This window comes from Colletotrichum karsti (assembly GCF_011947395.1).
Source record: "Colletotrichum karsti strain CkLH20 chromosome Unknown Scaffold38, whole genome shotgun sequence".
In the NCBI taxonomy this organism is placed as follows: Eukaryota; Fungi; Ascomycota; class Sordariomycetes; order Glomerellales; family Glomerellaceae; genus Colletotrichum; species Colletotrichum karsti.
In genome coordinates, this window is record NW_024065938.1 from 78,555 (window position 1) to 105,009 (window position 26,455).

Below are 26,455 nucleotides of genomic sequence, written 5' to 3' on the forward strand. Positions count from 1 at the left end.
TCGCTCAATGATGAATTCGCTATTCCAAAATACGTCTGCTCTGGACAATTCGTGATATCTGCGTAATTGAGTAGTACATCACTTTAAGCAGACACTAGATTCCTTCCTACATTGCATGCCTTTGGGGTCACAAGTTAAGCTGCCCCTTTACGCTCGCTTCTCTCACTACACAAACCTGCCGAAAACGGCAGCTTGTTTTGGTACCCCCCCTTGCGTGCTTCCTTGAAGCCTCTCTGCCATTTTCAGCGCATCCCAGGAATTTCAAGGCTGACGTCCAGGTAGCTGAACGCCTCCCTTGCCTCGGATTTTAATGAGACGAAGCCCGGGCTTCGGAGGCAAAGTAGGGAACATCTTAGCAAGAATGCATACAGACTTTCTCATAAAGTCGCTCTCGCCGAAGGCTAGGCTTGCCATCCGTCTGTAGTCCAATTCCGGGTGGACTGAAGCGGCCGTTACCTGTAGGAGCTACAGCCTCATCAATATGGTAACCGTCCCGATTTGAGATGTGCTCATCGATTCGCGTGAGTCTAAAGCAGCCATTACAAGCCCTACCCGCTTCCGTTGATCTGCAGTCATTGCTTCAGGCGATTAGGGTCCAGTCATATCAAGCCAGGTCGTTGCAAGACTAATAAGAAGATTTACATCCTGGTGGACAGGCCCTCTCCTCGCCGCCTTTCTCCTTAGACAATCGACAATAGCGGACGCCATTTCCTGGTCTCACGAGAGGCTCAGAAGACTTTCGTTTTTCGTTCATAACCCTTCACTGGGCGTCTACCGCGCAGAACTCTGGTTTCTACGCGACCAGCGCCAAGCTCTCGAGCAGCAAGAACGTCGATCGTCAATACCCTCGTCATGACGTTCACCGACCCTTTCGGCGAAGGATTGGGCTCTTCTGCAGACTCGCAAATACCGCTCAACGATGGCGCCGACCAAAACCCGGAGCATGTTACCTCACCTCTTCTCATGTCGTTCAGGTCCGCGAGGAACTCCGTCATTTCCGTGATCGGCGACTACGTCGACGAGGAACAAGAACAAATTTGGCGAGACAAGGCTTCCCGAATCTTCGCCTATGCGCGACCAGTCCTGTTTACGATACTCCCCGGTTTCATTCTCAGTCCGATCCAATACTACACATGCAAATCGAGCCGGACCACGCCAAAACGCCTCAGTCCCACAGCATATCTCGATGGTCTGCGAGGAGTCGCCGCCTTCACGGTCTACATCTTCCACATCACGTACCTTTGGTACCCAAGCCTGAGGATGGGCTACATGGTGACTCCTGCCTATAACTGGTTCTCGCAAATGAGCATGATCAGGATCCTTCACTCCGGCCGTTCGAGCGTCGCGGTCTTTTTCGTCATCTCCGGCTATGTTCTCACGATCAGGTCCCTGACGATGATCTACCAGCGCAAGAACGATCAGTTCCTCAACACACTCGTTGGCTCATCTTTCCGCCGGCCTCTCCGCCTCTACCTGCCAATCGTCGCCAGCACATTCATTATTGCAGTCATGGTGCACTTCGGCTATTACATCAAAGACCCCACACGAGCTCTGGTTCCTCCCGTCAAAGCGACTCTCGGCGAGCAATTGCAGCACTGGTTCTGGGACCTCGTCGCCTTGATTTATCCGTTCAAGAGCATCAAGGGCCGAGAGAACATCGCCGGTATGATATACGACGGCCATCTCTGGACAATTCCCGTCGAGTTCCAAGGGTCGCTGCTCGTGTTCATGCTGCTCCTTATATTCGCCCGGGCAAGACGGTGGATTCACATTGCAGCCACGATGCTAGTGGTCTACTGGCTCGTTCACAACGGAGAATGGGACAAGGCACTCTTTCCGGTCGGGCTGCTGCTGGCAGAGCTCTCCATTATCGTGCCGGCGGCTAAACAGCACGACGAGCTACCGACTTCCATCACGCCAGTCGCTCGGAACATCTTCCGACGATGCATGGCGGCATTCCGTTATGTCTGGACATTTTCATTCTTTCTTCTCGGCATCCACATGATGTGCTTTCCGGAGATCAAGGGGGCCATCACCCCGGGATTCAAGTGGATGAATAACCCGACGCTCGTCTCACCATACTACCTTGACCGAGGCAACGACGACCGCATCCAACTCTACTGGAACGCCATCGGTGCCATTCTATTCATCATCGCGCTGATGTACTTCCCGCCGGTCAATGCTGGCCGGATTTTCAGGTCTCTGGTGCGCTGCGACATTCGGATGCCGTGGTACCGGACCAACCCAGCCCTCAACGAACAAGAAAAAATGGAGATGGACGAGGCACTGTCGTCTGCTAACGCCCCTCGAGATTCGGACAACGGTGAGGGTTCCGCCAGCCAGCCCGCCGTGAGCTTGAATCTTGAGAATAGGGAGCCATTCCTCCAACGCCTTTTCACCACCAGCGTATCCCAGTACCTGGGACAGCTCTCTTATTCGCTTTATCTTTGGCATGGAATGGTCAACCACGCCGTTGGTGTCAGGTGGATCAACCCGGCACAGGTTGCTCTGGCGCAGGCAGAGGCCGTCTTCAGACAACCTCCAGCCGGGATCTCGTCAGAGGTAGCTCTCGAGGGGCTGCATAAGGCTATATCAATCTACGGGACTTCCTTCATATGGGGTATGTTGGTAAACACATTTGTGTTGCTATGGGTTAGCGATGTGTTTAACAGGCTGGTCGATGTTCCTGCCGTCAGGTTTACTAGGTGGATAAGTGAGAAGAGCTTCAGGAACGATTAGAAAGGAAAATAGAGCAGGTCATATTACATACTTGTAATTTAGGTAACTTAGTATTTAATTCACTTTCACTACAAATAACCATCGCATGTTTGGGAAATCAATACAACCCGACTTCCTCAGCAGCCGAGTCTGCCAATGCACCGTCCATGATGCCGTGGACGTAGCACTCGCCGACGACCCTCCACAATCCATTCTCACCAATTCTCAACACGAAGGGCGCATCACATCCATGTACGATGGCAATTGCGTCACCCACTTGCGTCGCCAGCGGGAGCAGCCCAACCAGTCCAGCATTGGTCACCGCAAGGTTGCACTTGTTCATGAACCTGGCCATCGCGTCCGTATACAACATGCATTCCGGCGGAAGTAGCCCCGGGACCGCGGAGGAGACAACGCCCAGCTTTGACACGAGCAGCAAAACGCCAGTAGCCCAGACCTGAGTGGCCCCGAGATATGCCATGTATAGCAGGAGAGGTATGGCATACACCCAGTGTAGATTCTTCAGCAGAGGAGCGAGGAACAGGAGCACACCAGCGGCGCGCAGCGGCAAGTATTCTTTATGCCACAATGCTCCCAGAATGGCAGATTCGAAGTAAAACGGTACCCGTCGTACGATGACCAGAACCAGAGGCGTCGCGATGATGCAGGCCGCGACGGCAATAAACGTTGCGAATTGGAACATCTGATAGTCTCGAGCTTTCACGATCTCGTAGAGGTCGCGATGCTTTTCATCTGGCATCTCGCCCATGAGCGTGCGGTTGGCGATGTGGGTGCGCCAGATGACCTCGTCGATCGGTTCGCCGGTCGGGTAGCCTTTCCCCGTGTGCTTGAACGTAGACTTTATCAAGAAGTCTTGCATGAATGTGCCCATTAGGAGCTTGCCGGGTATGATTGCGGCCACCACGTCGACGGCGATGCCCTTGACGTAGAGCACGTTCTGGCGCTCGTCGAGGCGGTAAGAGAAATCCGTATCGCCAGAGGCGGTGTACATTCGGAACTTGTCGTCCTTCTTTGGAGCGCCTTCGCCGTTTGTCGGCGATGAAGCTGTCTCGGCCGTCGGTGATGCTGCTGTTGCCGTAGCATCGGCACCTGATCCGGCTCCATCCTCTGACCGATCGCCAACGAGCATGGTGAATCCCGACCACTTGTCCTGAGCATATACGACATCCGTCCAATTCGGCACCCACGACGGTCTTTCATCCTGACTCTCATCGTTTCCGGCAGTCGTCTTCGGCCGCAGCCCCGAGCGTGAGAGGACCTGCGCCCCCTGACCCCTTTTCAGCAACCCCAAAGCGAATCTCTTGCTCACCGTCGCCACCGTCTGCTCTTTGGAGTAGATCGGCGCAAAATCATCACCGTCCACATCCCCAGCCATCCCCAGCAGTGCGTAAATGCGATCAACGGGGTGCGTCGCCAAGAAGTTCTCCGTCGTGAGAAGTAGTTCCAACATCCCCTTCTTGCCGTGCGGAAACGCGATCCCGTCCGCCCTATCCTGCAACATTCTCGGCCTCACGAGCCTCTGGAAGTAGCAAATGGCTTCGAAACCCTTCTTGAACGGAATCGGCTGCTCCCACCGGTCATTCTCGTCGCGCTCCGTCATGTTGATGTACATGTACGCCGGCGACATGTACCCGTCCCGCCTCAGACGGAAGTCCGCAATCGTAAACATCGACCGCGCGCCTTCGTGCGCCTCCCGCCACTGACCGAGCCTCCAGTTCTGGTACCACGGCAGCTGCCGCAGCGGGACGAGCCAGTTGGACTGGTACCCGTTGTGCGCGAGGCGGATGTTGTCGACGTAGGCGCTGGCCGCGAGGAAGAGCTTCCGCCAGTCGACCTCGCGGGGCCCGCACAGCACGACGATCTCGGTGGCGTTGACGAACTCCTGGATCACCCAGACGCGACGGAACCAGGCCCTGCGCCAGAAGGCGCGCAGGGCCGCCCACTCGGGCGCGTTCTTGGGCGGCATGACGAAGCCGGCGGCCAGCGCTGCCTCGAAGCTGGCGCTGGGGAGGAGCTCGTCGAGGTATTTGTAGTATTTTGATATCTCTTGGAGGAAGTCGATGGCGAGGTCGCTGTTGTCGGCGGCTGGGCCGAGGTACACGAGCACGCGAGATGCGATGCGGTAGATGTCTGGCATGAGACGGATTTGCTCGCCCTTTTCGACGTTGGTGGTGCTTAGGACCTGGTTGATGCAGATGGCATCTACCCAGACTACTCGGTCGTTGTCCGAATAAGCCAGTTGGCGGAGGAGAGTGTGCAGCGCGGCCGTGAGCGGGACGATGGTCGCCGGGCTATCGACATCGGCGCCTTCGTCTCGGACAAGCAGTTTGAAGGGCGTCTTGGTATTGCTGCCCCAGTGATATGAGACTGCCTCATATGCCAGATCGTGTTGGAGATACGGCCCGTCGGGGTGCTCGCAGTATGTTGGGTTCGACAGCTTGTGGTGAACGATTGAGCCGGTCAGGTCCTGGTCCGGGTCCGGCGCCGGGTGGAGCCGAAGCAACCGGATCTCGCCCGGGTGAAGGGCTTTGTACCGGTATGGATCCATTGCTAAACACGTCTGTTCGAGTTCACAAGAAGTGCTTGATATGAGTCTTCGGCAGTAAAATCAGAGCTCATAAGAACAAGAAACCGGGAGACACAACCTTTTCATGGACTGAACAGCTGATTTTTCAGCTTCTTAGACCCCTGTCCGCCTAATGCACAAGCGCCGTTCAGCTGTCTCAATCCAGGCGGCAAGACGAAGTATTGACTGCGACGGGCCTAATTCCGCACAACCGACTGCCTATTAAGGGCTGGATGATCGTCATGGTGGTCAAGTACGAGCATCAGTCTGCCTTGCGGGATGATTCAACCTTTGTCCATTTGCTACTGGTATCCTGGTGTGCCTGACAACAATTTTCAACCAAACCTTGCGCCCCGTCCATAACGCCGCGAATTCCAGTCATTTTATGGTTCTTCCGTTTTGTACGAAAGTGGGCCATTACGCCGCGGTGAAGCCGCATCCTGTCTTCCCTTGCTCTGTCGCAACCGCCCTCGCAGAGCAAACCCCCTTCGGACCGGCGCAGCATCCAGAGGCACAATCCGCATCTGAAGTGCACTGGCCCGTGATGAACTGCTGCCCGTTGCCCTTTCCAACGTTCTGAGATCCGGGCGCTCCCTGAGCGTCGCCTGCCGCGGCCCCAGAGCCCGCGTTGCCAGTAGCCGGGGCGGCCGGTGCAGCCGGGGCAGCTTGGGCTGGCGTAGACGGCGCGGCGGCCTCGGCATCCGTGCCCGCTCCGGCCGCACCTCCGGCGCCGCCGAACCCGCAACCGGTCTTGCCATTCTCGTTTGCGACTGCCCGGGCGGAACAGGCTCCTTTGCCGTTCAGCCCCGCGCAGCACCCCGACGCGCAGTCCGCGTCCGTCAGGCACTGCCCGGTGATGAACTGCTGCCCGTTACCCTTGCCGACGTTCTGAGAGCCCGCCGCGCCTGTTGCTGCCCCGCCGGCATTGTTGTTCCCGGTATCCGCTGCAGCCGCCATGGACGGCGAGGCGGCAGGGGCTGCTGCGGCGGCACCGCCGTCGCCGAAACCGCACCCTGTCTTGCCCGCCTGGAACTGGGCTCCGAGCCCGGAACAGATGCCTGCGCCGTTCAGTGTTGCGCAGCATGTCGAGGCGCAGTCTTTGCTGTTCAGACAAGCGCCGCCGATGAACTGGACGCCCTTCCCGTTGCCGACGTTCTTGGCTCCGGAAGGGTCTGGTGTGAGGGGGCTTGGGATGGCAAGTGCTGTGGCAGCGACTGGAATATTGTTAGCATGGATAGTTCCTCAATCCTGAAGTAGGTCTTTGAGTGTAGACTTACAGAGGGCTGCGGCAACGGAGAAGCGAACCATGATGAGAAGAAGAAAGGTATTATCAAAACACCAGATATTAAAATGGAGATAGTGTCTAGATGTCTGCAGGCTTGCTGTCGATGCTCCAGATTAGTTCCGACATACATACCTCCGCGGACGCCTGTCGTCTTAAATAACACAGCTCCATCCTCGACAAGACGATCCGAACATTGATGCAAGTCCGTCAAAGCCCTCCGCGCTTGCTGATGTCTCCCGCCATGTCAACCGGCCTAGCTGGAGATGCGACGCAACTCTGTCACAGGGGCGCGTTTCCGGAACTGAGGCTGAGCATGAGCGAACGTAACTGGAGACGGTAGTCATCGTAGTACGAAGACCCGACCGCACTTGGAGGACCGCCACTCGGCGATCTCATCCGGTCGACGACACTCGACTGAGAAGAAGAAAAATTGAGGGAACGAGCCGCAAGACCAGCCAGTGAGGTCGTTGAGGCTGATCGCCCAGGGCCAGGTCACAGACGAGGCCGTCCCTGTCGGGCCAATGTTTCGGATGAGACCAAACATCGGAGAACGGCGAGATGGGCCCAAACACTGGAGCCCCTGACCCAGACGAGCTGAAGAAAATCGACACCCTCGACGTTGAAGAAAAAGGTCCAACGGTAGTGAGATGGTGGTTGGGTGTTCTGCATTGGGCGTCTCCCCTGCTACGGATCTTCCGACGATCCAAGTTTCCCCGTCTTCGCAGATGCGCAGAGCGACCTGCCGACGATGGCTCTTCATTCGTCTGCCGTCTCTCGTCTGGGCCCGGGCCAGCATTGCGAAACCCTGAAACCACAGCCGCTGTCAGCTCGGTGTGCCGTGTGTCCGATGGAAGCTGTTTTGGGCTGGAGCTGCCCCTATTCGCGAGATCCATCTTGGCTCCAGTTCGGCCTAACTCGCTGGTCGCAAGGGGGAAGGAAATGTGGGAGGAGGCGCTGCTTTGAGGAGATGGTGCGGGTTAGTGTCTGGTGCGCCTCTTCTTAGCATGAACGTATGAGAGATCTTCTGCCGTCAAGGGGCGAATAAGTGCTCTGAGCCAACGAGATCGATTTGTACAGTCCACTGAGGCTGGTTTTGCTGCCCATGATGTTTCTGTCGGAGTTTTGGAATATCCACCGAGAATGAAGAAAGCGTCATCGGTCGGGGTAGGCTGCGGAACAGACTTGCCGACGGCTCAATGATGGCGCCGAGTTGTTCAGGAAGAGAGATCGCATCACATGGGTGTTTTCTCCAGAGGTTCTGTCCGCACACTGCGAATCATCAGGCTGATCAAACGTCCATCTCGAAAGTTCAGCAGAGTTTCTGAAGAATCAAACAAACATCCATATTCATGTGATGGGACCAAATGATGCCCTGAGAGCGGCAATTGACTTTCTTCAAGCACAGGGGCGGCGCAGTCGGTGGCAGTGGCAGGGGATGGATACCCTGTCTTTTCTCCGGGGATGTCACTGTAGCTGCTTATCTCATCTGCAGAGCCCCTGAACGGGCAGGAAAATGAGCATGTCTTCTTCCACTTCACAAAGTCTCAATCTTCTCCAGATCGTTGAATCAGAAGTGCTTATCGACTCAATACGTTACGTTTCGATAAAATAAGTGTGCTTTTTAATAAATGGTCATGCGCCGCAGCGCTATTCCGACGCCGTCAAGTCAATGTGGCCAACTCCAAGGGGAACGTCACTTCGATGAGCACGACACCTGTCAAGAGATCCCCTCAGATCTCATCCCCAATCTTCTGTCTCAAAAGATGGGCTTACAAGAATTATCACTGTAGAACATTGAGCCCACTGGTTCCTCAAATTGCGAGCTCATGGCCGCGAGTCGATCAAGTCACCCACCTCGCATGGTACCTTGAAGCAGGGCGGCCTCCGCAGTCGGAGCTTTGAGCGGTGAGACGCGACAGCTTAGCAGTGAGGCCATCCAGAAGGACGAGAATGGTAATCGTACGAGCAGCTAGTGACCGCAAGAAACCACCCTCATTGCTGAAAAATGAATCAACACATTGTGTCTGGCTTCAATTTCAAGGCGACCTCTCATCGATTGCCGCCAAATTGCCTCAGTCCTCCTCGACATTAGACATCAGAAGAAGCCAGGAGCTACACGACTGACGAAAGCGGTGGGAGGATATTGGTAAACGGTATTGGTAAACGACGCTGTCGACGACAGAGACCCGTCTTCCTGATATGGTTTTACTTCATACGACAACCGCAACATGATATTCGCCTCGTAGTATTCTGCGATACTGAATAGATATCAAATCACAGCACTGACTTGGTTGTCGTCAGCCACCACCAAACCAGCCATCTCAACTGACTCGTGTCGAAGCAGTTCCTACGGAGCTTCCTCCGACCCTTTCCTGTCATGGCCACCACATCGTTCGATTGGCCCTCATTCCATCAGTCAAAGGCATCTGTCTCTACACGGTACTAGAGGAAGGCTTGCGGCACGACTTGGCAAGGTTCAAGACATGCGTCTACTAGCTTCGACATGCGCCCGGAAAGCATCCCACCCTCATTCCAGAGCTCGTCGAAAACCACCGTCGGCAGACACTGCGCGATTGGCCGATTCGTGAAGCTACGACCGCATGTCAGCAACTATTCCGCTTCCAATCCTTCTTGCTCCATCCTTCCCCTATCAGAATCCAAGCATCTCAGACCCAGGGACGCACTCGGAGGCTGAACGTGACCGCCCGTCCACGGTCTTTCGTTAACCTCATTGGACAAGGAACATCGACCGCCATTCGATCCCACCGGTCGACGGAGTCCTACCCTTGACTCCCGCTGTCAAAATGCAAACCATCCTAGTCCCCTCGAGTCCTGACCTGGCTCCCGGGACTGGCGGGCGCTCCACCGCGCACACTGTCCCTAGGATTTCGCGTGCCTCGTGGGCGCTGACCAGAGGATGCCGCTCCCGTAGGCTAGTCCAAGTACTCGATGGCGTCGACGCCATTTGGATGCGGGGAGCACTCGACAGGATGGAATTAGCCCGTCCCAACAAACAGTAAAGCAGACCCCGCGTCTTCGTTCCATCACTTTCCCAAGGACCCGGGCCCGTCGCGTTGCACAACTTCTCCGCTGGAGCTTGTTTCCACCTCATCTAGCCAAGAGATCTCTGTAATTCGCAGCATGTCCATCTTACAAGCGGACGCGGGAGTCGCGGTTGAGCCGGACGACTTCAATGATAACGATTCATCGTTGGGTGAGGTGAGTATACTTCGGCGGTGGTCGTCGCGGCATCACTAACCTTCATGACAGGACGGAACGTCTTCCACGGCTAGTTTGCGCAGCTCGATCTTAGACTATCGCAAAGAGAACGGCCGCACGTACCACAAGTTCCGAGATGGAAGTAAGTGACAAAAGACTTCGCAGTCAGACGTCAGAGACGAGAGTGCTGACAGGCTTCAAGGATACCACTTCCCGAACGACGAAGAGGAGAACGAGCGGCTAGGTAGCGTCATTAAGAAACTCGCCGACCACGAGCGACTCGCTGATTTTGCCGTGAACCCAAGACCTCCAGCACCACATCTTCTGTCTCTCATTAGACGGCAAGCTGGGCCTCTCTCCGCCCAACGAGCCGGAGACCAAGGTCGGGCGCGTGCTCGACCTCGGCACGGGGACGGGGATCTGGGCGATGGACTACGCGGATGAGCACGCCGACTCGGAGGTGAGTGAAAACGATCTGGGGCCCCTCGAACGTGTTCTGACTTTCGACATCACAGGTCATCGGCGTCGACCTGTCTCCCACCCAGCCGCAGTTGTAAGCCGACCCAATAGCTCCAATGCCAGACTCTCTCCAGACTGCTCACACACGCAGCGTCCCGCCCAACGTCAAATTCGAAGTCGACGACATCGAGGACAGCTGGACCTACTCGCGCCCCTTCGATTACATCCACAGCCGGATGATGAACTCGGCCATCTCCAAGTGGGAAGAATACCTCCGCCAGTCCTACGCGTAAATCCCCCCTCCCCTCCCCTAATCATCCTCTTCACAACCTCCTCTCTCACACACCGACGCCCAAAAAACAGAAACCTCACCCCAGGCGGTTACCTCGAGCTCCAAGAATTCGGCCTCCCCCTCTCCGACGACGGCACCCTGACGCCGGAGCACGCGCTCCACAAGTCCATGGCGCACCTCGGCGACGCGGCCGCCAAGATGGGCAACGCCTTCATCGAGCTCGACGCCCTGCGGCCCCTGATGGAGGCGGCCGGCTTCGTCGACGTCGTCGAGATGCGCTTCAAGTGGCCCAGCAACACCTGGCCGCGCGACCCCAAGTTCAAGGAGCTCGGCGCCTGGAACTACGAGAACATCACCAGCGGCCTGCAGGGGTTCCTCATGGCCTTCCTGACGCGCGGGCTCGGCTGGCGCGCCGACGAGGTGAACGTCCTCGCCGCGCAGACCAGGAAGGATGTGGGCGATCGGAGTATTCACGCGTATTGGCCCATGTGAGCCCTCCTTATCTTCTTCCTCTCGCCGTGATATGATGATGATGTTGACTGACGTGGGGCAGGATCGTGGTGTACGGGAGGAAACCTGAAGCAAGTTAGGTCATAATAGGTCTCTTGACCCTGCCGGATCAGGAAGGGCGGGGGCGTCGGCCAGGAGTGGATTCCCACGGAACGGGACCCCGACCCCGTCGCCCCTCCGGCGAGTTCCACATTTCCCGTGCCGGCAAGCAAAGAAAAAAATTTGATGAAAAAAGGCTTCACGATGAAGAGATTTTCTCACCGTGCCCTACCGCTCCACCTCGCTCGCTCCTTGGTGCCTCCCACGGCCTCACCGTTCAACAATCATTACTCGCAGGCCTTGCTAGCTCAATCGGTAGAGCGTGAGACTCTTAATCTCAAGGTTGCGGGTTCGACCCCCGCGTGAGGCTCAATTCCTCCCGTCTGCTTTCCTTTTTGTGTTTTATACTGCCTCGCAGACCCTGTGAGTCGTCGCCGGACTTGTTTGTGTGGTTTGGTGATCTTTCCTAGAGCAGATCGGGCTGCCTTTCCCAAACCGTCGCATTGTGTCTGCTTCAAGTGATTCGTTTGCTGGTGAGTTGTGTGTAATGGCGGCAGCGTGGTCTCGTAGGAAGAGGAAATCAGTATCACGTTACAATCGCTGGTTGTTTGTTTGATCTCGCCCCAACGATCTGGCCCACTCGAGTCAACAAATCCATAGCCCAGATGCGGCTTACCGAATCGACGCCATCAACGATGCCAAGCTTGACAAATATCTTTCCTGTGTATTCAACAGCTCAGCCTGGAAGGATCATCATCCTAGAAGAGGAGGGATATCAGAAGCGCTTGACAGGACTCAAACTTGCGATGAAAAAATACCTCGGTCATCCCTGCGGCGAGTGCCATACATCAGGTGAACATGGTGTTTGCCGTCCCAACTATTTCCCACGTGTAGATCAAGGGCATCATTCATGAACTCGCGCCGCAGGCTAAGGTAGCCAGCCGTTGTTCTTTCTGGGGGCGACATTAATCCAACGACGGCACGCGAAATTGAGAAGATTGGTTCAGTAGTGACGGCGCCGCTGGGTTGATCAGCACTGTGAGGGTTGAGACAGAGCATCAGTCCGTGATCGAGGCTGTTCCCGAGGCTTGACATCTCGTGGTGTTTCCTTATAGGTTTGGCCGGGCCTCTTCTATCCTGGGTATCATGTTCCCCGAGCTGTCTGTTGAAAACCCCAGCAACATCATGAGATTAAAACACGCCTCTGAAAGATACGTGACGATTGTGGTATCACTGAATTTCATCCTAACAAGTTAATATACGGTTCCGGCCACTTGCCCATCAACAGCGGCCGATCACCCAAGCGACCGCTGACCGGCGCCAGTATCCTCAGCTTCCGCTTCTCCTTGTCGACGTCCGCGATGTACACGTAGCCCATGACGTTGGACGTCCTGATCGTCTCCGGGTTATCCTTGACCGACGCGTACACGATGGCCAGCGTCCAGTGGGCGACGAGCTCGGACGGGTCGACCTTCGTCAGGCCGTCGTTTCCGTACACGTCGCCCAGGCCGTATATCGTCAGGCTGTCGAAGTCGACCTGTTGCGTCGCGGGGCTCAGGGTCCGGCCGACGGAGCCGAAGAAGTACTCCTTGATCGAGGCCTCGCACGCCTGCTGCATGAACCCCTCGTCGCGCTCCACCACACCGTCGGACTTGTCGAGGAGTACGATGCTGTACTGTTCCCCGAGGCTCGTCTTGTCCGTTGCGAATCTCTTTTGTATATCTGCATGAAGATGGGACGAGCCGAGAACGATGATGATGTTCACTGTATCAGATTAGCGCAGCCCACGAATCCAAACCAAGAGCACACGTACCTGACAACTCCTCGACGACGTGTGCGAAGAGGTCCATTCCGGCCTCACTCTCCTCACTCCACCCAAAGGTATCAATAATCATCCCCGCGCTCTTCACATCCGCATCCTGCCCCAGCCTTGACGTGACCGTAGCCGCCATCTTGCTCACCAGCTCCTTATACTTCCCAGGGTCCTCCTCGGCGCTCGCGTGACCGTAGTAATACACCAAGGGCAGCTTCACCGGCACCTGGCTCGGCCCGCTCGTCGGCGTCGTCCCCCACCCGTCGACGGCCTCCACGTCCAACACGCTCCCGACAACGCTGGCGCTCAGCGTGCCGGGCAGACTCAGGACGCCCTCCTTCGGGTCCGTGTTGACGACCAGCGGCTGGGCCCCGACGCGGGCGGCGTAGCTGGCCAGCGTCCTCGCGAGGGTCGTCTTCCCCGAGGTGCGGGGCCCGCAGACGGCGACGCGGGGGCCCTCCCTGCGCTCGAGGGCGGCGCGCTGGCGCATGGCGGTGAGCTGGAAGTGGAGGTTGACGTGGGCGTTGGCGGGTGAGTCCTGGGGCGCGTGGTACTCGGCGAGGTGCTCGCGGGCGGGGGTGCCGTCGACCTCGAGCTCGCAGCCCTGCAGGGTGAGGACCTTGGACTTCGTGCCGGAGAAGGTGTAGGGGTGGTGCAGGGCGAGTTCGGTGCCGTCCTTTTCTGCGGTGCCGGAGAGGAGCTTGACGGTGAGGTCGGAGCCGAAGGGGGCTTCGAAGCGCCACTCCCAGAAGGGGTTGAGTCTTATCGATCGGGTCTGGTTCGCGTGCGCCGGTTGCTGTTGTTGCCGTTGTGGTTAGCTCTTTGCTTTCCATCGATCCGACAACGGGGTTTGGGGTGGTTGTGTACCGGCGCCGCCAGCTGGCCCAAGCCGGGAATCGACATGATTTCGCTATGTGGTTTTCATGGGAGGTGTATGCCGGGCGGGGGAATGATTTTGGCGACCGCTACCGACGGTACAAACTTGCGACGTGCAGGTTGCGGTCCGAGGATCCGAGTCGCGTGTAAATGGAAATGGGATTGGAGATGTTCTGGACGCGCCTTAGGAAAACGGAGCTTGCTGGGTTGACATCACTCAGGGACAGATGGTCCGTGCGGGAGCTCCGGCGGGGGTTTATTTGGCGGGGTTCTGGTCTCCCGTCGCTGATCTTCAGGGCGGGCGGTTCCTGCATTTTTGACTACGATAAGTCAGTTGAAGCACAGTACCTGGAATGATCAACATTCGCGCTCTCGTATAATTTTTGTGATGCAATTTATCTGGTCAGCTACACATGTTTAGATGATCTCACAGGCACCTATCTCAGCACATGAGCGTTGGATTCTTCAACGAGGGTTTATACCCAAGAGCAGACTCACAAGTCAGTCCGCCTATCAAACACCTTCTTCGTCCACTCAGATAAGATCTCCTCGCTTCAAATCAAACTTCCAGCGACTCGCTCACACCGGACGAAGGCGAATAATGCCTCCATATCAACCTCACACTGAATCGCATCGCATCCCAACATCCAGACTCGGACCGCCGCGTTCAACGGCCACCGTGCTCCACTCCGAAGGCCCCATCACCGGCCTCACATTCCCCCGCCCCGCCCAATCAAACCCGCAGAAAGCCAGGCGACCCAGCCGCAGTCGGGGTGCAGCTCCACCATTACGCAAGCCCACCCGGCGGCTCCGCCACTCCCACCTGTTCGGTTTGCTCGCTGCCTGCTGACCCAGGACGTCACATCATTCGCTTTCGTTTCCTACCTGCAGTATTCATCCGTAGAACACTCAAATACAGAAATTCGCACGACTTTTTTCCTGAGATAGACCATATACGCATACGCATTACATACATTTGCGACAAAAAAGACTCTAGAGATGTGTTCCGCAGACATCTTCCTCGGCCTCCTGGCCCTTCTGTTCCCGCCTCTACCCGGTACGTCTCTCTCTCGTTCTCGCCGCATCGCATCGCACGATAAAACTAACCATTTCCTCGCAGTCTGGGTCAAGCGCGGCATCTGCTCCGCGGACTCCTTCATCAACATCCTCCTCTGCCTCCTCGGCTACGTACGTCTTCCCTCTCCCCTCTCCTCCTCCTCCTCAACTCCCCCCACCGGAGACTAACAGACACGTCCCAACCCCACAGATCCCAGGCCTCATCCACGCCTGGTACATCATCGCCAAGTTCCCCGAGCCTGACTACGAGTACGAGTCCCTCCCGCAGCAGGACCGCGAGGGCGGCCGCGTCACCTACGTCTTCGTCCACGGCAACGGCCCCAACAGCAGCAACGGCCCTTCGGCCCCTCACACACGCCAGCCCAAGCCGCAGCCCCGTCCCTCGCAGCACCAGCAGGGCGGAAACGTCAGCTACGGCACGAACAGCAACAACAACGCGAACGTCGGCGGCTCGAGGCCCCAGCAGGACGGCGCCGGCGAGGGGAGCAGCGACGGCGCGGTGCCGCCCACCTACGCCCAGGCCGTTGCCGGCGACAACAAGATTCAGACCCGGGACTGAGGAGGATCTAGATGAGGGGCTCTTAGAAGTAGATTGCGTGCTGCTTTCTTCCCCGTTGGGCCGTGTGTTTTATTTTCATAGGGGTGTTTTTGTTTGCGACGGACGGTTTGTGTAAATTGGTTGAGGCGGGGGTGGTCTCTGAATGAAACTCCCCGCCGTTTGGCGTTTGGGTTGCCTAGGATCGACGAGTCTCTACGTTGTACGATTTATGTTGCCACAGCTTTTGTACCAATTTCGTCTTGAATCATATCAATTCCATTGTCGGGTATCTATCTGTTTTCCCCGTGGGCGCCGCTGTCCAACGCCGTTCCCCATTGCCGTTTTTGACCCGTTGCTTCCCGATTTGTTCGTCTGATTCATCCAGCCAGTCCCCAATGACTCCAACGACACCAAGACCGAGACCAAGACCTAGTCGCGATCAAAAACTCATGCGCTACCAAAGCTCTTTTCCAGAGACTCATCGTACTCTTCCGCGTTCGGGTTGGCGACGGAAGGGGCGGGACGATCGTTAGCCACTGGCTCTTTGAAATGAGCCATCAAATTCTGAGGAAGAAAAGTATGCCATGCCACGAAGATCGATCGCACCTGCTTGATGAAGGAGACGCCGTTGTCCAGGTGGACAATGCACAGCTGCATTTTGAAGCCGGGCTGTAGTCGACCGAGTATGTCGTCGTCGACGATGAAAGTGTGAAGGACATCGCTGGTGCCAGCTTCAACGTCGGTTCTCTCGTCGGCTCCGTCGTTGGCCTTCGTCGCCTCGATGCTGCCGTCGTCGCCATGGTCGTATCCATCCTGGATGATACAAGGCCGAAGGACGAGCTTGCCCATGGCAGTGAAACCGTATGTCATGTCATCACCGACTCGGATGCCTCCAATAGCTTCACACAACGACTTGGGAGCGCGGTGAATGTCGGCAACCTCCATACTGCAATTCTCTTCACCAAGAACCTTGGGCACCTTGACTGAAGCCTCATCGGTCGTTTTTGCCTTCTCAATGTTGTCCACAGCACGGAGCATCATGCCTGCCTTCACCTTGTCGACGCCCATGTGAACCACGCCAACAGCGAGCGCCAGCTTTGCGACCGCGGCTGGGTTGAAGTCATCGCGGCGCTTGAAACTAGCCAGATTGTCGCCTTCACCTTCGCCTTCGCCTTCGTTGATAAAGAAGAAATCGGGGCAGAACAGCTCGCACATCGCCAGGTTGAACTGACCGGGAAAGCTGATCAGAGCCTGATGAGTGAGGGGAAGATCGATCTTGGCTCTGTCACAGTAGCTGAGGGCGTGTCTGATATTGTCCGCGTACTCGGGACAGACGTCGTGTTGCAGAACGTAGTTGAGAAAGTTCTCAATGATGCCAATGGCCTTTCCCATGCGGAGGTAGTCCCAGCTGGTGCTCGCCGCCAAGTTCTCCGACAGAAAGCCAGCGACGACACCCGCGAAGTCGACATCCCAGCCTTCGGGATCGTCTGCGCTGTAGAATCGACTGCCGCCACCGGAGTTGTAAACGACGTCGGTGGCCGTTGCTGTTCTGCGCTCGTCTGGGGTCATGTCCTGCACGTCTTGATCTGTGTTACCGCCGAACAGACGGGGAGACGTATCGACGCCGCCAAGAAATAGGTACTGGTTGAAAGGCTGGGTGGCTTCGGAGCCACTGATGCGGCGGCGGGAGCGGAAGCGTTGGATACATGCTTGAATTCGCCTGATGGAATCGGTTAAAAGGAGATGGAAATGGTTGGCCGGGAAGGCACCTACTCGACGAAGGGCAAGGACCTGGTTGCTAAAGTTAGTGACGTCTCACCACTTCCAAGTTCACGGGAAGAAGCACTCACGGGTTGTAGATGTTCTCCTTCTCTTCCCTGGCCTCCTCCGCCGTCATGGGAGGATCGGCGTAGTACTCTGGAAAGGTTTAGCAGCAGAACAGAGCAAACGGAGGAAGGCGGGGATGGCAATATCGGATAGTGACGACATCAACGAAGACGCAGAAGATGACGACAAGAAACACTAACCTTCGAAGCCGGTTCCCCGGTACTTGGGCAAGGCGGTGGGACCGCGAGACGCCGTACTCTTCTTTCCAGCCATGGTTGCTGTTGCCGTTGCTGTTGTTGCGATGAAGCCGGTGAGTTGATGAGGTTTGAGGAAGAAGTTGGCTTCCATTGGTTTCAATGAGAAAATGCCTATATACGCCTCCGCTGGAAGGCAAACGAAATCGAGAGGGCAGTTGCGACAAAGATTTCAATTTATCTTATCTAGATGGGAAAGAGCCCTTTGATACTGAGATGGGTAGCAACTGCGTCTTGAAAGCACAAGCTCATGATACACCTGCAGAGCACTTTGGAGGGAGCTTGGGGTTCCAGAAAATATTCAACAGTTGAAATTTGAGGCTATGAAGACTTGCTCAACGCTGGAGAAAGATCGCGATATCGGGAAGTTGCTTCTCATGCATGTTGCCGTCTTTTCAACTCAGATGAATTCAGCATGTTGGCCTGATCTGGCCATCTCGACCTACCTTCGTTCGCTGCTTCCACAATCTGAATATCACATCACAGCATTCCTCATGCCAAGTCAGTTGGCAGTCGATCGAAGATCGGATCTAAGGCTTCCATTGGAATTTCATGCGATCCAATCACGTATCAGCTTCATACAATTGGAGGCCTGCCACAACTGATCGCCAGGGAGATACAGACATGGACCAATAAAAATCTCAGATGTCGGGTTCGCTAACAGTTGCGAATGCAGGTCTGCGAGATATTGGAAGTTTGCACGACACGACAGCATCGAGTTGCAGGACGACTAGTCGGTTGGCTCGCTCTGGGGCGGAAGCTGAGGCGGAGTGCCTTCGTATGCCGCCGCAGGAGTGGATGACAGCTGACGCAGACGCACGCCAGCTAGGCAGCTCACATGGCAGAAAGCACGGCTGACGCGCGAGATCCTATGAAGGTGTCTGATGTGGGAATTGGAGCCGACGGCGGTGAGATTCCCTCTCAGAGTGAGTGGCCAGCACGACCGGCTTTCGATGCCAGAGCTGGGTGACGACCGGTGGTTTCCGGTTCTTCGTGAAGTGGCGATGAGACACACTGCAGGTGCGTGTCGCGATGCACCTGTTCAACGTTCTGTTGGTTCCAGAATCCGGCGAGGGCGAAGTTGAACGGCAACGTTTCGCTGGAAAGTGTCCGTCTCGTCATGGTATGCGGTCATGCCGCCATCGAGAAATGATCGGGCCTGGAGAACAACAGCTTACAACAGAGTGAGAGACGAGTCGGATACGATGAATTCCATGGTTCTGGGTGAGATGGTGGCCTGGTGAGCATCTTGTTCAGGGCACTCTAGGTCTGACGAATCGTCTGCAGGATGCGCATCACCCAACGGGATGGATGCGTCTTTCGACCGAACAGAGGCTTTCAACCCCCTGGCGATCTCGTCCTCTTCTCAAAGGTCTGTGTCGTCGGGAAAGAGACATCGAGCTCGCCAAAATGGGGTCGTTCTGGGGTCGAACTCGGCCGAGGGTACGAAAGCGAAGTTGCTGTGTGCATCTCTTGCCTCATGGGTCAAGGAGTGGCTCGAGTGGTTGACGCCAATAGTTCGTGCCGGCGAGCGTGTGCGCCTCGGACGCGAATCAACAAGGGCCAGCAACTGGACAAGGCGGACTGAGAGGAGAATCGACGAACAGCGAACGGGAGACGAAAGATGGGAGATGCAGATGGAGGAAGATCGCGCGAGTAAGACCGAAGTAGATTGGTTAGTGGCTGAGTGACATCCGCCACCTTTGTTTTTTGGGTGAATTTGCATCTGCGACCGATGCAACAGGCGGGGTCATTTTTTAATCCACGTATTTTTTGCCTGTACGTAGTAAAGCACTAAAGGTAAAGAAGGGTCCAGAAAAATAGCTTCGTGTCGCAGGCGGAGATCCCTGAACGGAACCTGGAAGGCGCTGAAGTCCCCCTCTCTTCCTGCGGGCTCCTTCCCTGCCACCCTCCCGCGTCTGCGCCCACGCCTGGCTGTTTCCCGGGACCTGATTGACTGATTCTCTGGCGGGTTTCGAGGGTGATGCCGCCCACACGCCGCTCTCACCTCGCCTTTTTGTCACTTCCATTCAGGTACGGGGTAATTAATCCTACCAAGGTACCGCAAGTACCTTACCTCCTGTCTTTGGCGGTGATGTTTGGGTCCAGTGTCCTTCAGCTGACAGGAACACTGAGAGTCCACCCAAAGAAATGCCATTTCATTTTCCCCAGGCGCCTCGTAATTCCCACTCTCATCATCCACCTCATCCATCGTGACTACGCCTCGTTCTCTCGAGTCTTACCTCCTTCTGTCCTCTCACCCTCCTTTATAACCTTGTCCCCGACCTCCAGCAATTCTTAAAACCTCCCCCTCTCGCTCCCGTCCTTCTAGACTGTCGATCCACTCCTTCTGTTGCCTTGATTCTCTCTCTCTTCGCCAAGCCCTCCTGCCTGCCGTTTGCCGAAAGCTGATTTCTTGAGTCGTTTTGCCCCGTGCTTCTTCTTGCCACGCCGTCACCGCTGCCGCTGCTACAAAGCTGTCGGTTACCCCAACTTCTCTCCTGTGCGCGCAGGACAGTTCTGGGATCCCCCCTGAGTACCTACGAATACCAAAAGCGCTTCGGCCAAATACCTACGACTTTGAACACCACCAGTTACCTTTTCCTCCTCCACACGCGCGCAGACATGATGGGCAAGAAGGCGATTCCCATTCCCTCAAAAGCCGACCTCGTCGACTACGGTCACACCGTCGCTGGACAGTAAGTTGTCGAGAAGCCCTCTTTACCCCCTTTCCACCACCAGCTATGCGCCGCGCGCGCCCACTCGCCAGCACCGAATCTTTCTAACCGCGCTCCAACCTCCAGTGCAGGAACCATGTGCGACGAGTCCGGTGAACTCTTCATCAAGCCCTGCACCCTGGCCGAGGTCGACTTCTACAGCTCTGCCAACGAGAGCCACCCCGATTTCGCCGAATTGATGCCCTTGTACATGGGCACCCTCCAGCTCAACGACTCCGCAGAACTCAGTTCTATCGAGGATGGCGTCGCAGGCCCTGTCGCGACAACGGCTGCCAAGGAGGAGCTGACCCAAGCCGTGACCGGCGAGCCTCCCGCCGACCAAGAAAAGGGCCAGTGGGTGCAGAACAAGTCCAAGAAGATCAAGACGGACCAGGCCGTAGTCCTCGAGAACTCGGGCGCCGGCTTCACCAAGCCCAACATCCTCGACGTCAAGCTCGGCGTGCGCCTCTGGGCCGACGATGCCCCCGCCGAGAAGAAGAAGCGCTTCGACGACATCACCGCCAAGACCACACACGGCCCTCTGGGCTTCAGAATCGCCGGCATGAAGGTCTACCGCGGCTCGACTACCAAGTCCGAGCTCGACGAGGAGGACTACAAGATCTACGACAAGGACTACGGCCGTGTTCACGTCAACACCGACAACATTGTCGAGAACTTCCGCAAGTTCATTTTCAACAAGACTGCCGGTATCGACGAGGAGCTGGGCAAGGCGGTTGCTCAGGCCTTCCTGCGCAACCTGCGCAACGTCGAGCGAGTCCTCTCCTCCGAGGAGAGCAGGATGTACTCGGCCAGTCTGCTGTTCGTTTTCGAGGGCGACGGTGACAAGCTGAGGGATGCCATCGCGCAGAACAACGCGGTCGCTGACAAGGTCGAGGCCGCCGAGGGCGAGAAGCCTGGTAGAACTACCTCCAGAGTGGATAGTGGCATTGCGCTGATCGACGAAGACCCTGCGAACGCCGATGCGGACGAGGACGACGAGGACGACGGTCCCGCCCTGCCCAAGATCTTCTCCCTGAAGCTCATCGATTTCGCCCACGCGCAGTGGACTCCCGGCCAGGGTCCCGACGAGAACACGCTCAAGGGCGTGCGCAGCCTTATTGACATTTTCAAGAAGCTCGTGCGATAAAGAGGCCAGCCCTCACGATACGTTGGTTCGATAGAACGCGGGGAGCTTCGAGGCATAGCGGACCCGGCTCCCGCAGACGACACAAAAAGTTTTACAGGTCATGATTTGTGCGACCAAGAGGACCGTCGGCAGGCATAAGACGAGCGCAAAAGCTCACCATCACAATACCCAGATACAGCGCGCGGACATGAGTGCGAATAGACGTCGCTCCTCAGAGGACAGTGGGCTAGCATCCATGATAATGACCCAAGTATATCATCACACCCGGCGTCGGGGGTCTTTTCAATAACATACTCCATTTTTATTGCGCACCTCCGAATCTTTCGATCGTCTTCAGTGACATGATGATGCTGTGAATGGATCCTGTTCTGGCAGCACAGGAAAACTTTAGGTTTGCGGACAAGGGACCTGCATTGGCTCCATGCAAGAGCATGCAGAATACCATCTGCTAAGATCGCGGGAAACCCCACACAGGACCACAGCACTGAGGTTACTCGGCCGATAGTGGCATCTATATGGCAGAAGTAAGAATATCGACGGACGTCTAGCTTTTTGGAGCAGGACAAGTGAAGAATGTTTCTGGTCAAATGTGACTCTTGTTAGTGCGAAGAGTATGCAAATATAATCAGAGAATCCCAGTGTCTGAATTCACATGCTGAATCTGGGAGCTGCCATTCGGTCTGGAGACTGTGGGGGAATCACTGCTTTAAACCTCCACAGCGGTAGGCGCGGTACGCGAAGTAGCTGTCTATTCCAGTGCCACAGTGGCTACCTTCCTCTCACTTTTCCAATTAAAAAAATTCGCGAAAATCAAACGAAGTCTCGAATTTTAGTAAACACTGTTAGCGTTTTGTATTCTTTTGGCCTCAAACCTTCCCAGTTGTGGTTGAAAGGTACGAATAGGTACCTGCGCTGTGTGATACGGGACGCAGTACTGGATGGACCTTCCAGGTTATGGGGGGCGAAACATGCCGCACGGAACGGAAGTCACTTTCTCCGACGTGACATCCGCAGCCCGGTAGGTCATATCGGCGCAGTGTCCTGCTTGCCTGCCTTTACATTTTTTGAGACCTCAGCGACCATCGACATCGAGGTCCCGACAACCACAAAAACTCCAACCGCGATCATGGACGATCTCTTGAATCTCGAGCTTCTGTCGCTCGTGTCCAAGGTGACTTCTGAATTGCAGAACCATCTGGGCGTCTCCGACAAGACCCTCGCCGAATTCATCATCGCCCAGCGAGTCGACGCCGAAGACTACGATGCATTCAAGCAAAAACTCTCCGCCATAGGAGCAGACTTCCCCCCGAGTCTCGTCGAGAGTGTCGACCGTCTCGTTCTGACCATGCACCCGAAGCTCAAGGGGAAGGCGAAGGCGAACGGCACCAACGAAGATCATCACCACCGCAGCGCAGAGGAGAAGGAGCACATCTTCAAGGGTCTTTCCGTACCCGACAAACCGGTCGCATACGACAGCATCGGCGACGGCGACGCGATCGACGACACGCTGGCGTTGCTGGAGGGGTTGGAAGGCAAGGCGAGGGGAGAGAAGTCGGCCTCGCGCAAGCGGAGTCGCAGCCCAGACGACAATCGCGAGTCCAGGAGGAAACGGAGGGACAGGTCGAGGTCGAGGGATCACAGACGGCGGGATAAGTACCGATCGCGGTCGAGATCTGCCGATGACTACGAGAACGGACCGTCGTTGAAGCAGCGCAGGGGACGGCGGAACTACGATGACGAGGACGACAGCCGCTTCAGGAGGGCGCCGGAACCCGAGGTCGACGATGCGCCTCAGCTTCACAAGGTCTACAGCGGTCATGTCACTGGGATCAAGGACTTTGGCGCATTCGTCAACATCCACGGCGTGCGCGGGAAGGTGGACGGTCTGGTGCACATCTCTCGATTAGTCGAAGGGCAGCGAGTGAACCACCCGTCCGACCTTCTGACGAGAGGTCAGGATGTCAAGGTCAAAGTTGTCAACATCGAAGGCAACAGGATAGGTCTGTCCATGAAAGAAGTGGATCAAGAGACCGGTATGGACCTTCACCCTCAAGACAGGATATCTTCGGGCGCAAACATGGAGGCTTTGGGTGGCGGTCGGAACGGAAACATGTTTGACGGCGGAGTTATGCCGCCACCACAACATCAAGCTGGACAGCGTCGACAGAAGAAGCGCATGACGTCGCCGGAACGCTGGGAGATTAGACAGTTGATTGCGTCAGGTGTTGCGAAGGCCTCTGATTACCCAGACTTGGAGGAAGACTACAACGCGACGCTCAACGGCGACGGAGGCTTGGAGTTGGAGGAGGATGTCGACATCGAGGTCCGAGAGGAGGAGCCTCCATTCTTGGCAGGTCAGACGAAGCAGTCTCTCGAGCTCTCCCCTATCCGTGTCGTGAAAGCGCCGGATGGCTCGATGAATCGTGCGGCCATGTCGGGCACGGCGTTGGCCAAGGAAAGAAAGGAACTGAAACAGCAAGAGGCAGAGGCTGCGGCGGCAGATGAGTCCAAGGTTGTCGACCTCTCTGCGCAGTGGAACGATCCCATGGCCGACCCCGACAAGCGCAAGTTCGCCAGCGACCTGAGAAATGCGCAGTCCCAGATGAACCAGAACAAGACCGACGCGGTACCCGAATGGAAGCGGGCGGTCGCTCCCAAGGACCAGTCTTTCGGCAAACGAACTAACTTGAGCATCAAGGAACAGAGAGAGTCGCTACCTGTGTATGCTTTCAGGCGAAAGTTCTTGGATGCTGTCAGAGACCACCAGGTGATGGTTGTCATTGGAGAAACTGGCTCCGGCAAGACTACCCAGCTTACCCAATATCTTGCTGAAGATGGCTTCGCCAACGACGGCGTAATCGGCTGCACACAGCCCCGCCGTGTGGCTGCCATGTCGGTGGCGAAGCGTGTAGCTGAAGAAGTCGGCACACCACTAGGCGAGGCTGTTGGTTATACTATTCGTTTCGAAGACCGCACGAGTCCAGCGACCAAGATCAAGTACATGACGGATGGTATGCTTCAGCGTGAGATTCTGGTTGACCCAGATCTTAAGCGGTACTCGGTCATCATGCTCGACGAAGCGCACGAACGTACTATTTCCACCGATGTCTTGTTCGCGCTGTTGAAACAGACGATGAAGCGTCGCAAGGACTTGAAGGTCATTGCGACGTCGGCTACGCTGGATGCTGACAAGTTCTCATCCTATTTCGATGGCTGCCCGATTTTTACAATCCCCGGCCGTACGTTCCCGGTCGAGGTGCTCTACTCTCGCGAACCCGAGTCCGATTATCTGGATGCTGCGCTCAACACTGTGTTGGAGATTCACATTAGCGAACCGCCAGGCGACATCTTGCTCTTCCTGACCGGCCAGGAAGAAATCGACACATCATGCGAGATTTTGTTTGAGCGTATGAAAGCACTGGGACCCAAGGTCCCCGAACTTCTTATCCTGCCGGTGTACTCTGCTCTCCCCAACGAGATGCAGAGTCGCATTTTCGACCCCGCGCCCCCTGGCGCACGAAAGGTCGTCATCGCCACCAACATCGCCGAAACCTCCATCACCATTGACAACATCTACTTCGTCGTCGACCCGGGCTTCGTCAAGCAGAATGCATACGACCCCAAGCTGGGCATGGACTCCCTCGTGGTCACACCCATCTCCCAAGCACAGGCAAACCAGCGCGCTGGACGAGCCGGTCGCACGGGACCAGGAAAGTGTTTCCGTCTTTACACGGAAGCCGCGTACCAGTCCGAAATGCTGCCGACGACCATCCCCGAAATCCAACGCCAGAACCTGTCCCACGTTATTCTCATGCTCAAGGCCATGGGCATCAACGACCTCCTCCACTTCGACTTCATGGACCCCCCGCCGATCAATACCATGCTCACAGCCCTCGAGGAACTCTACGCCCTGAGCGCCCTCGACGATGAAGGCCTCCTTACTCGTCTTGGACGCAAAATGGCAGACTTCCCGATGGAGCCGTCGCTGGCAAAGGTCCTCATTATATCGGTCGACATGAAGTGCTCGGCCGAGATGCTCATCATCGTCGCCATGCTCAACCTGCCGAACGTGTTCTACCGTCCCAAGGAGAAGCAGTCGCAGGCGGACCAGAAGAAGGCAAAGTTCCACGACCCCCACGGCGACCACCTTACCCTGCTCAACGTCTATAACTCGTGGAAGCACAGCGGGTACTCGGCGCCGTGGTGCTTCGAGAACTTCATCCAGGCGCGCTCGATGAAGCGCGCCAAAGACGTCCACGACCAGCTCGTCAAGATCATGGACCGCTACCGCCACCCGGTCGTCTCGTGCGGGCGCAACACCCAGATCGTCCGCCAGGCCCTCTGCTCGGGCTTCTTCCGCAACGCCGCGCGCAAGGACCCGCAGGAGGGCTACAAGACGCTCATCGAGGGCACCCCCGTCTACCTGCACCCCAGCTCCGCGCTCTTCGGCAAGCAGGCCGAGTGGGTCATCTACCACACGCTGGTGCTCACGACCAAGGAGTACATGCACTGCACGACGAGCATCGAGCCCAAGTGGCTCGTCGAGGCGGCCCCGACCTTCTTCAAGGTCGCGCCGACGGACCGCCTGTCGAAGCGGAAGAAGGCCGAGAGGATCCAGCCGCTGTACAACAAGTACGCCGGCGAGGACGACTGGAGGCTGAGCGCGCAGCGCAAGGCCGGACGGGGCGGCGGCGGCGGCGGTACCTGGGGTTAGAGGCCGCTGATGGACGGCTGGAATTCGTTTCGTTCAGACGGTGCTTTTCCGCGTGCGTGTAATATAGCTCAGAGAATATACCCCTTAAGAAGAACGCATGAAGTAGCTATTCCGAGAACTCTGCTGTCTCGCAACGATTTGTTTTTCATCCAGTGTGCGCGACCGTGATATCTCTTTTGCCCAGCCTCGCCGAGTCATTCGGCCAATGCAAACATACAGTACACAAAATCCCATTTGACTTTTGACGGGTATCTGTCACCCTTCCGCCCCAAAACGACGGAAGCCCGGCAACGTCACTCGACGACGCAATCTGCGGCGAAAGCCAAGATGTTCGAGGGGGGGAGAAGCCGGGGGGTGGTTACGGTCGGGTCGGGTAATGGATG

General features: G+C 56.5%; 9 protein-coding genes across 9 annotated transcripts; 5 read left to right on the forward strand and 4 right to left on the reverse strand.

The window, feature by feature from the left end:
- Window positions 1–852: 852 nt before the first annotated feature.
- Window positions 853–2,739, forward strand: CkaCkLH20_10115 (uncharacterized protein; the record flags this gene model as incomplete). The annotated part of the gene is made up of 1 exon (XM_038892829.1): window positions 853–2,739. The coding sequence occupies one exon, from the start codon at window positions 853–855 to the stop codon at window positions 2,737–2,739; it is 1,887 nt and encodes a 628-aa protein (XP_038741749.1).
- A 97-nt stretch (window positions 2,740–2,836) lies between these two features.
- Window positions 2,837–5,287, reverse strand: CkaCkLH20_10116 (uncharacterized protein; the record flags this gene model as incomplete). The annotated part of the gene is made up of 1 exon (XM_038892830.1): window positions 2,837–5,287. One exon carries the CDS (start codon window positions 5,285–5,287, stop codon window positions 2,837–2,839), a length of 2,451 nt encoding a protein of 816 aa, XP_038741750.1.
- Window positions 5,288–5,722: 435 nt separating this feature from the next.
- On the reverse strand, window positions 5,723–6,613 carry CkaCkLH20_10117 (biotrophy-associated secreted protein 2; the record flags this gene model as incomplete). Its single annotated transcript, XM_038892831.1, has 2 exons — window positions 5,723–6,519; window positions 6,583–6,613. 2 exons carry the CDS (start codon window positions 6,611–6,613, stop codon window positions 5,723–5,725), a joined length of 828 nt encoding a protein of 275 aa, XP_038741751.1.
- Window positions 6,614–9,731: 3,118 nt separating this feature from the next.
- CkaCkLH20_10118 (uncharacterized protein) lies at window positions 9,732–11,150 on the forward strand (the record flags this gene model as incomplete). Its single annotated transcript, XM_038892832.1, has 8 exons — window positions 9,732–9,809; window positions 9,861–9,951; window positions 10,012–10,058; window positions 10,123–10,269; window positions 10,325–10,362; window positions 10,420–10,557; window positions 10,632–11,048; window positions 11,114–11,150. The coding sequence occupies 8 exons, from the start codon at window positions 9,732–9,734 to the stop codon at window positions 11,148–11,150; spliced, it is 993 nt and encodes a 330-aa protein (XP_038741752.1).
- Window positions 11,151–12,349: 1,199 nt separating this feature from the next.
- Window positions 12,350–14,112, reverse strand: CkaCkLH20_10119 (pre-mRNA cleavage complex ii protein clp1; the record flags this gene model as incomplete). Its single annotated transcript, XM_038892833.1, has 3 exons — window positions 12,350–12,873; window positions 12,923–13,718; window positions 13,993–14,112. The coding sequence occupies 3 exons, from the start codon at window positions 14,110–14,112 to the stop codon at window positions 12,350–12,352; spliced, it is 1,440 nt and encodes a 479-aa protein (XP_038741753.1).
- Window positions 14,113–14,797: 685 nt separating this feature from the next.
- CkaCkLH20_10120 (stress response rci peptide) lies at window positions 14,798–15,434 on the forward strand (the record flags this gene model as incomplete). The annotated part of the gene is made up of 3 exons (XM_038892834.1): window positions 14,798–14,855; window positions 14,919–14,986; window positions 15,066–15,434. 3 exons carry the CDS (start codon window positions 14,798–14,800, stop codon window positions 15,432–15,434), a joined length of 495 nt encoding a protein of 164 aa, XP_038741754.1.
- A 426-nt stretch (window positions 15,435–15,860) lies between these two features.
- On the reverse strand, window positions 15,861–17,588 carry CkaCkLH20_10121 (argonaute siRNA chaperone complex subunit Arb1; the record flags this gene model as incomplete). The annotated part of the gene is made up of 4 exons (XM_038892835.1): window positions 15,861–17,133; window positions 17,187–17,204; window positions 17,264–17,330; window positions 17,441–17,588. 4 exons carry the CDS (start codon window positions 17,586–17,588, stop codon window positions 15,861–15,863), a joined length of 1,506 nt encoding a protein of 501 aa, XP_038741755.1.
- A 2,531-nt stretch (window positions 17,589–20,119) lies between these two features.
- On the forward strand, window positions 20,120–21,358 carry CkaCkLH20_10122 (inositol polyphosphate kinase; the record flags this gene model as incomplete). Its single annotated transcript, XM_038892836.1, has 2 exons — window positions 20,120–20,193; window positions 20,299–21,358. The coding sequence occupies 2 exons, from the start codon at window positions 20,120–20,122 to the stop codon at window positions 21,356–21,358; spliced, it is 1,134 nt and encodes a 377-aa protein (XP_038741756.1).
- A 1,126-nt stretch (window positions 21,359–22,484) lies between these two features.
- Window positions 22,485–26,072, forward strand: CkaCkLH20_10123 (putative helicase associated domain-containing protein; the record flags this gene model as incomplete). Its single annotated transcript, XM_038892837.1, has 1 exon — window positions 22,485–26,072. One exon carries the CDS (start codon window positions 22,485–22,487, stop codon window positions 26,070–26,072), a length of 3,588 nt encoding a protein of 1,195 aa, XP_038741757.1.
- Between the last annotated feature and the right edge of the window lie 383 nt (window positions 26,073–26,455).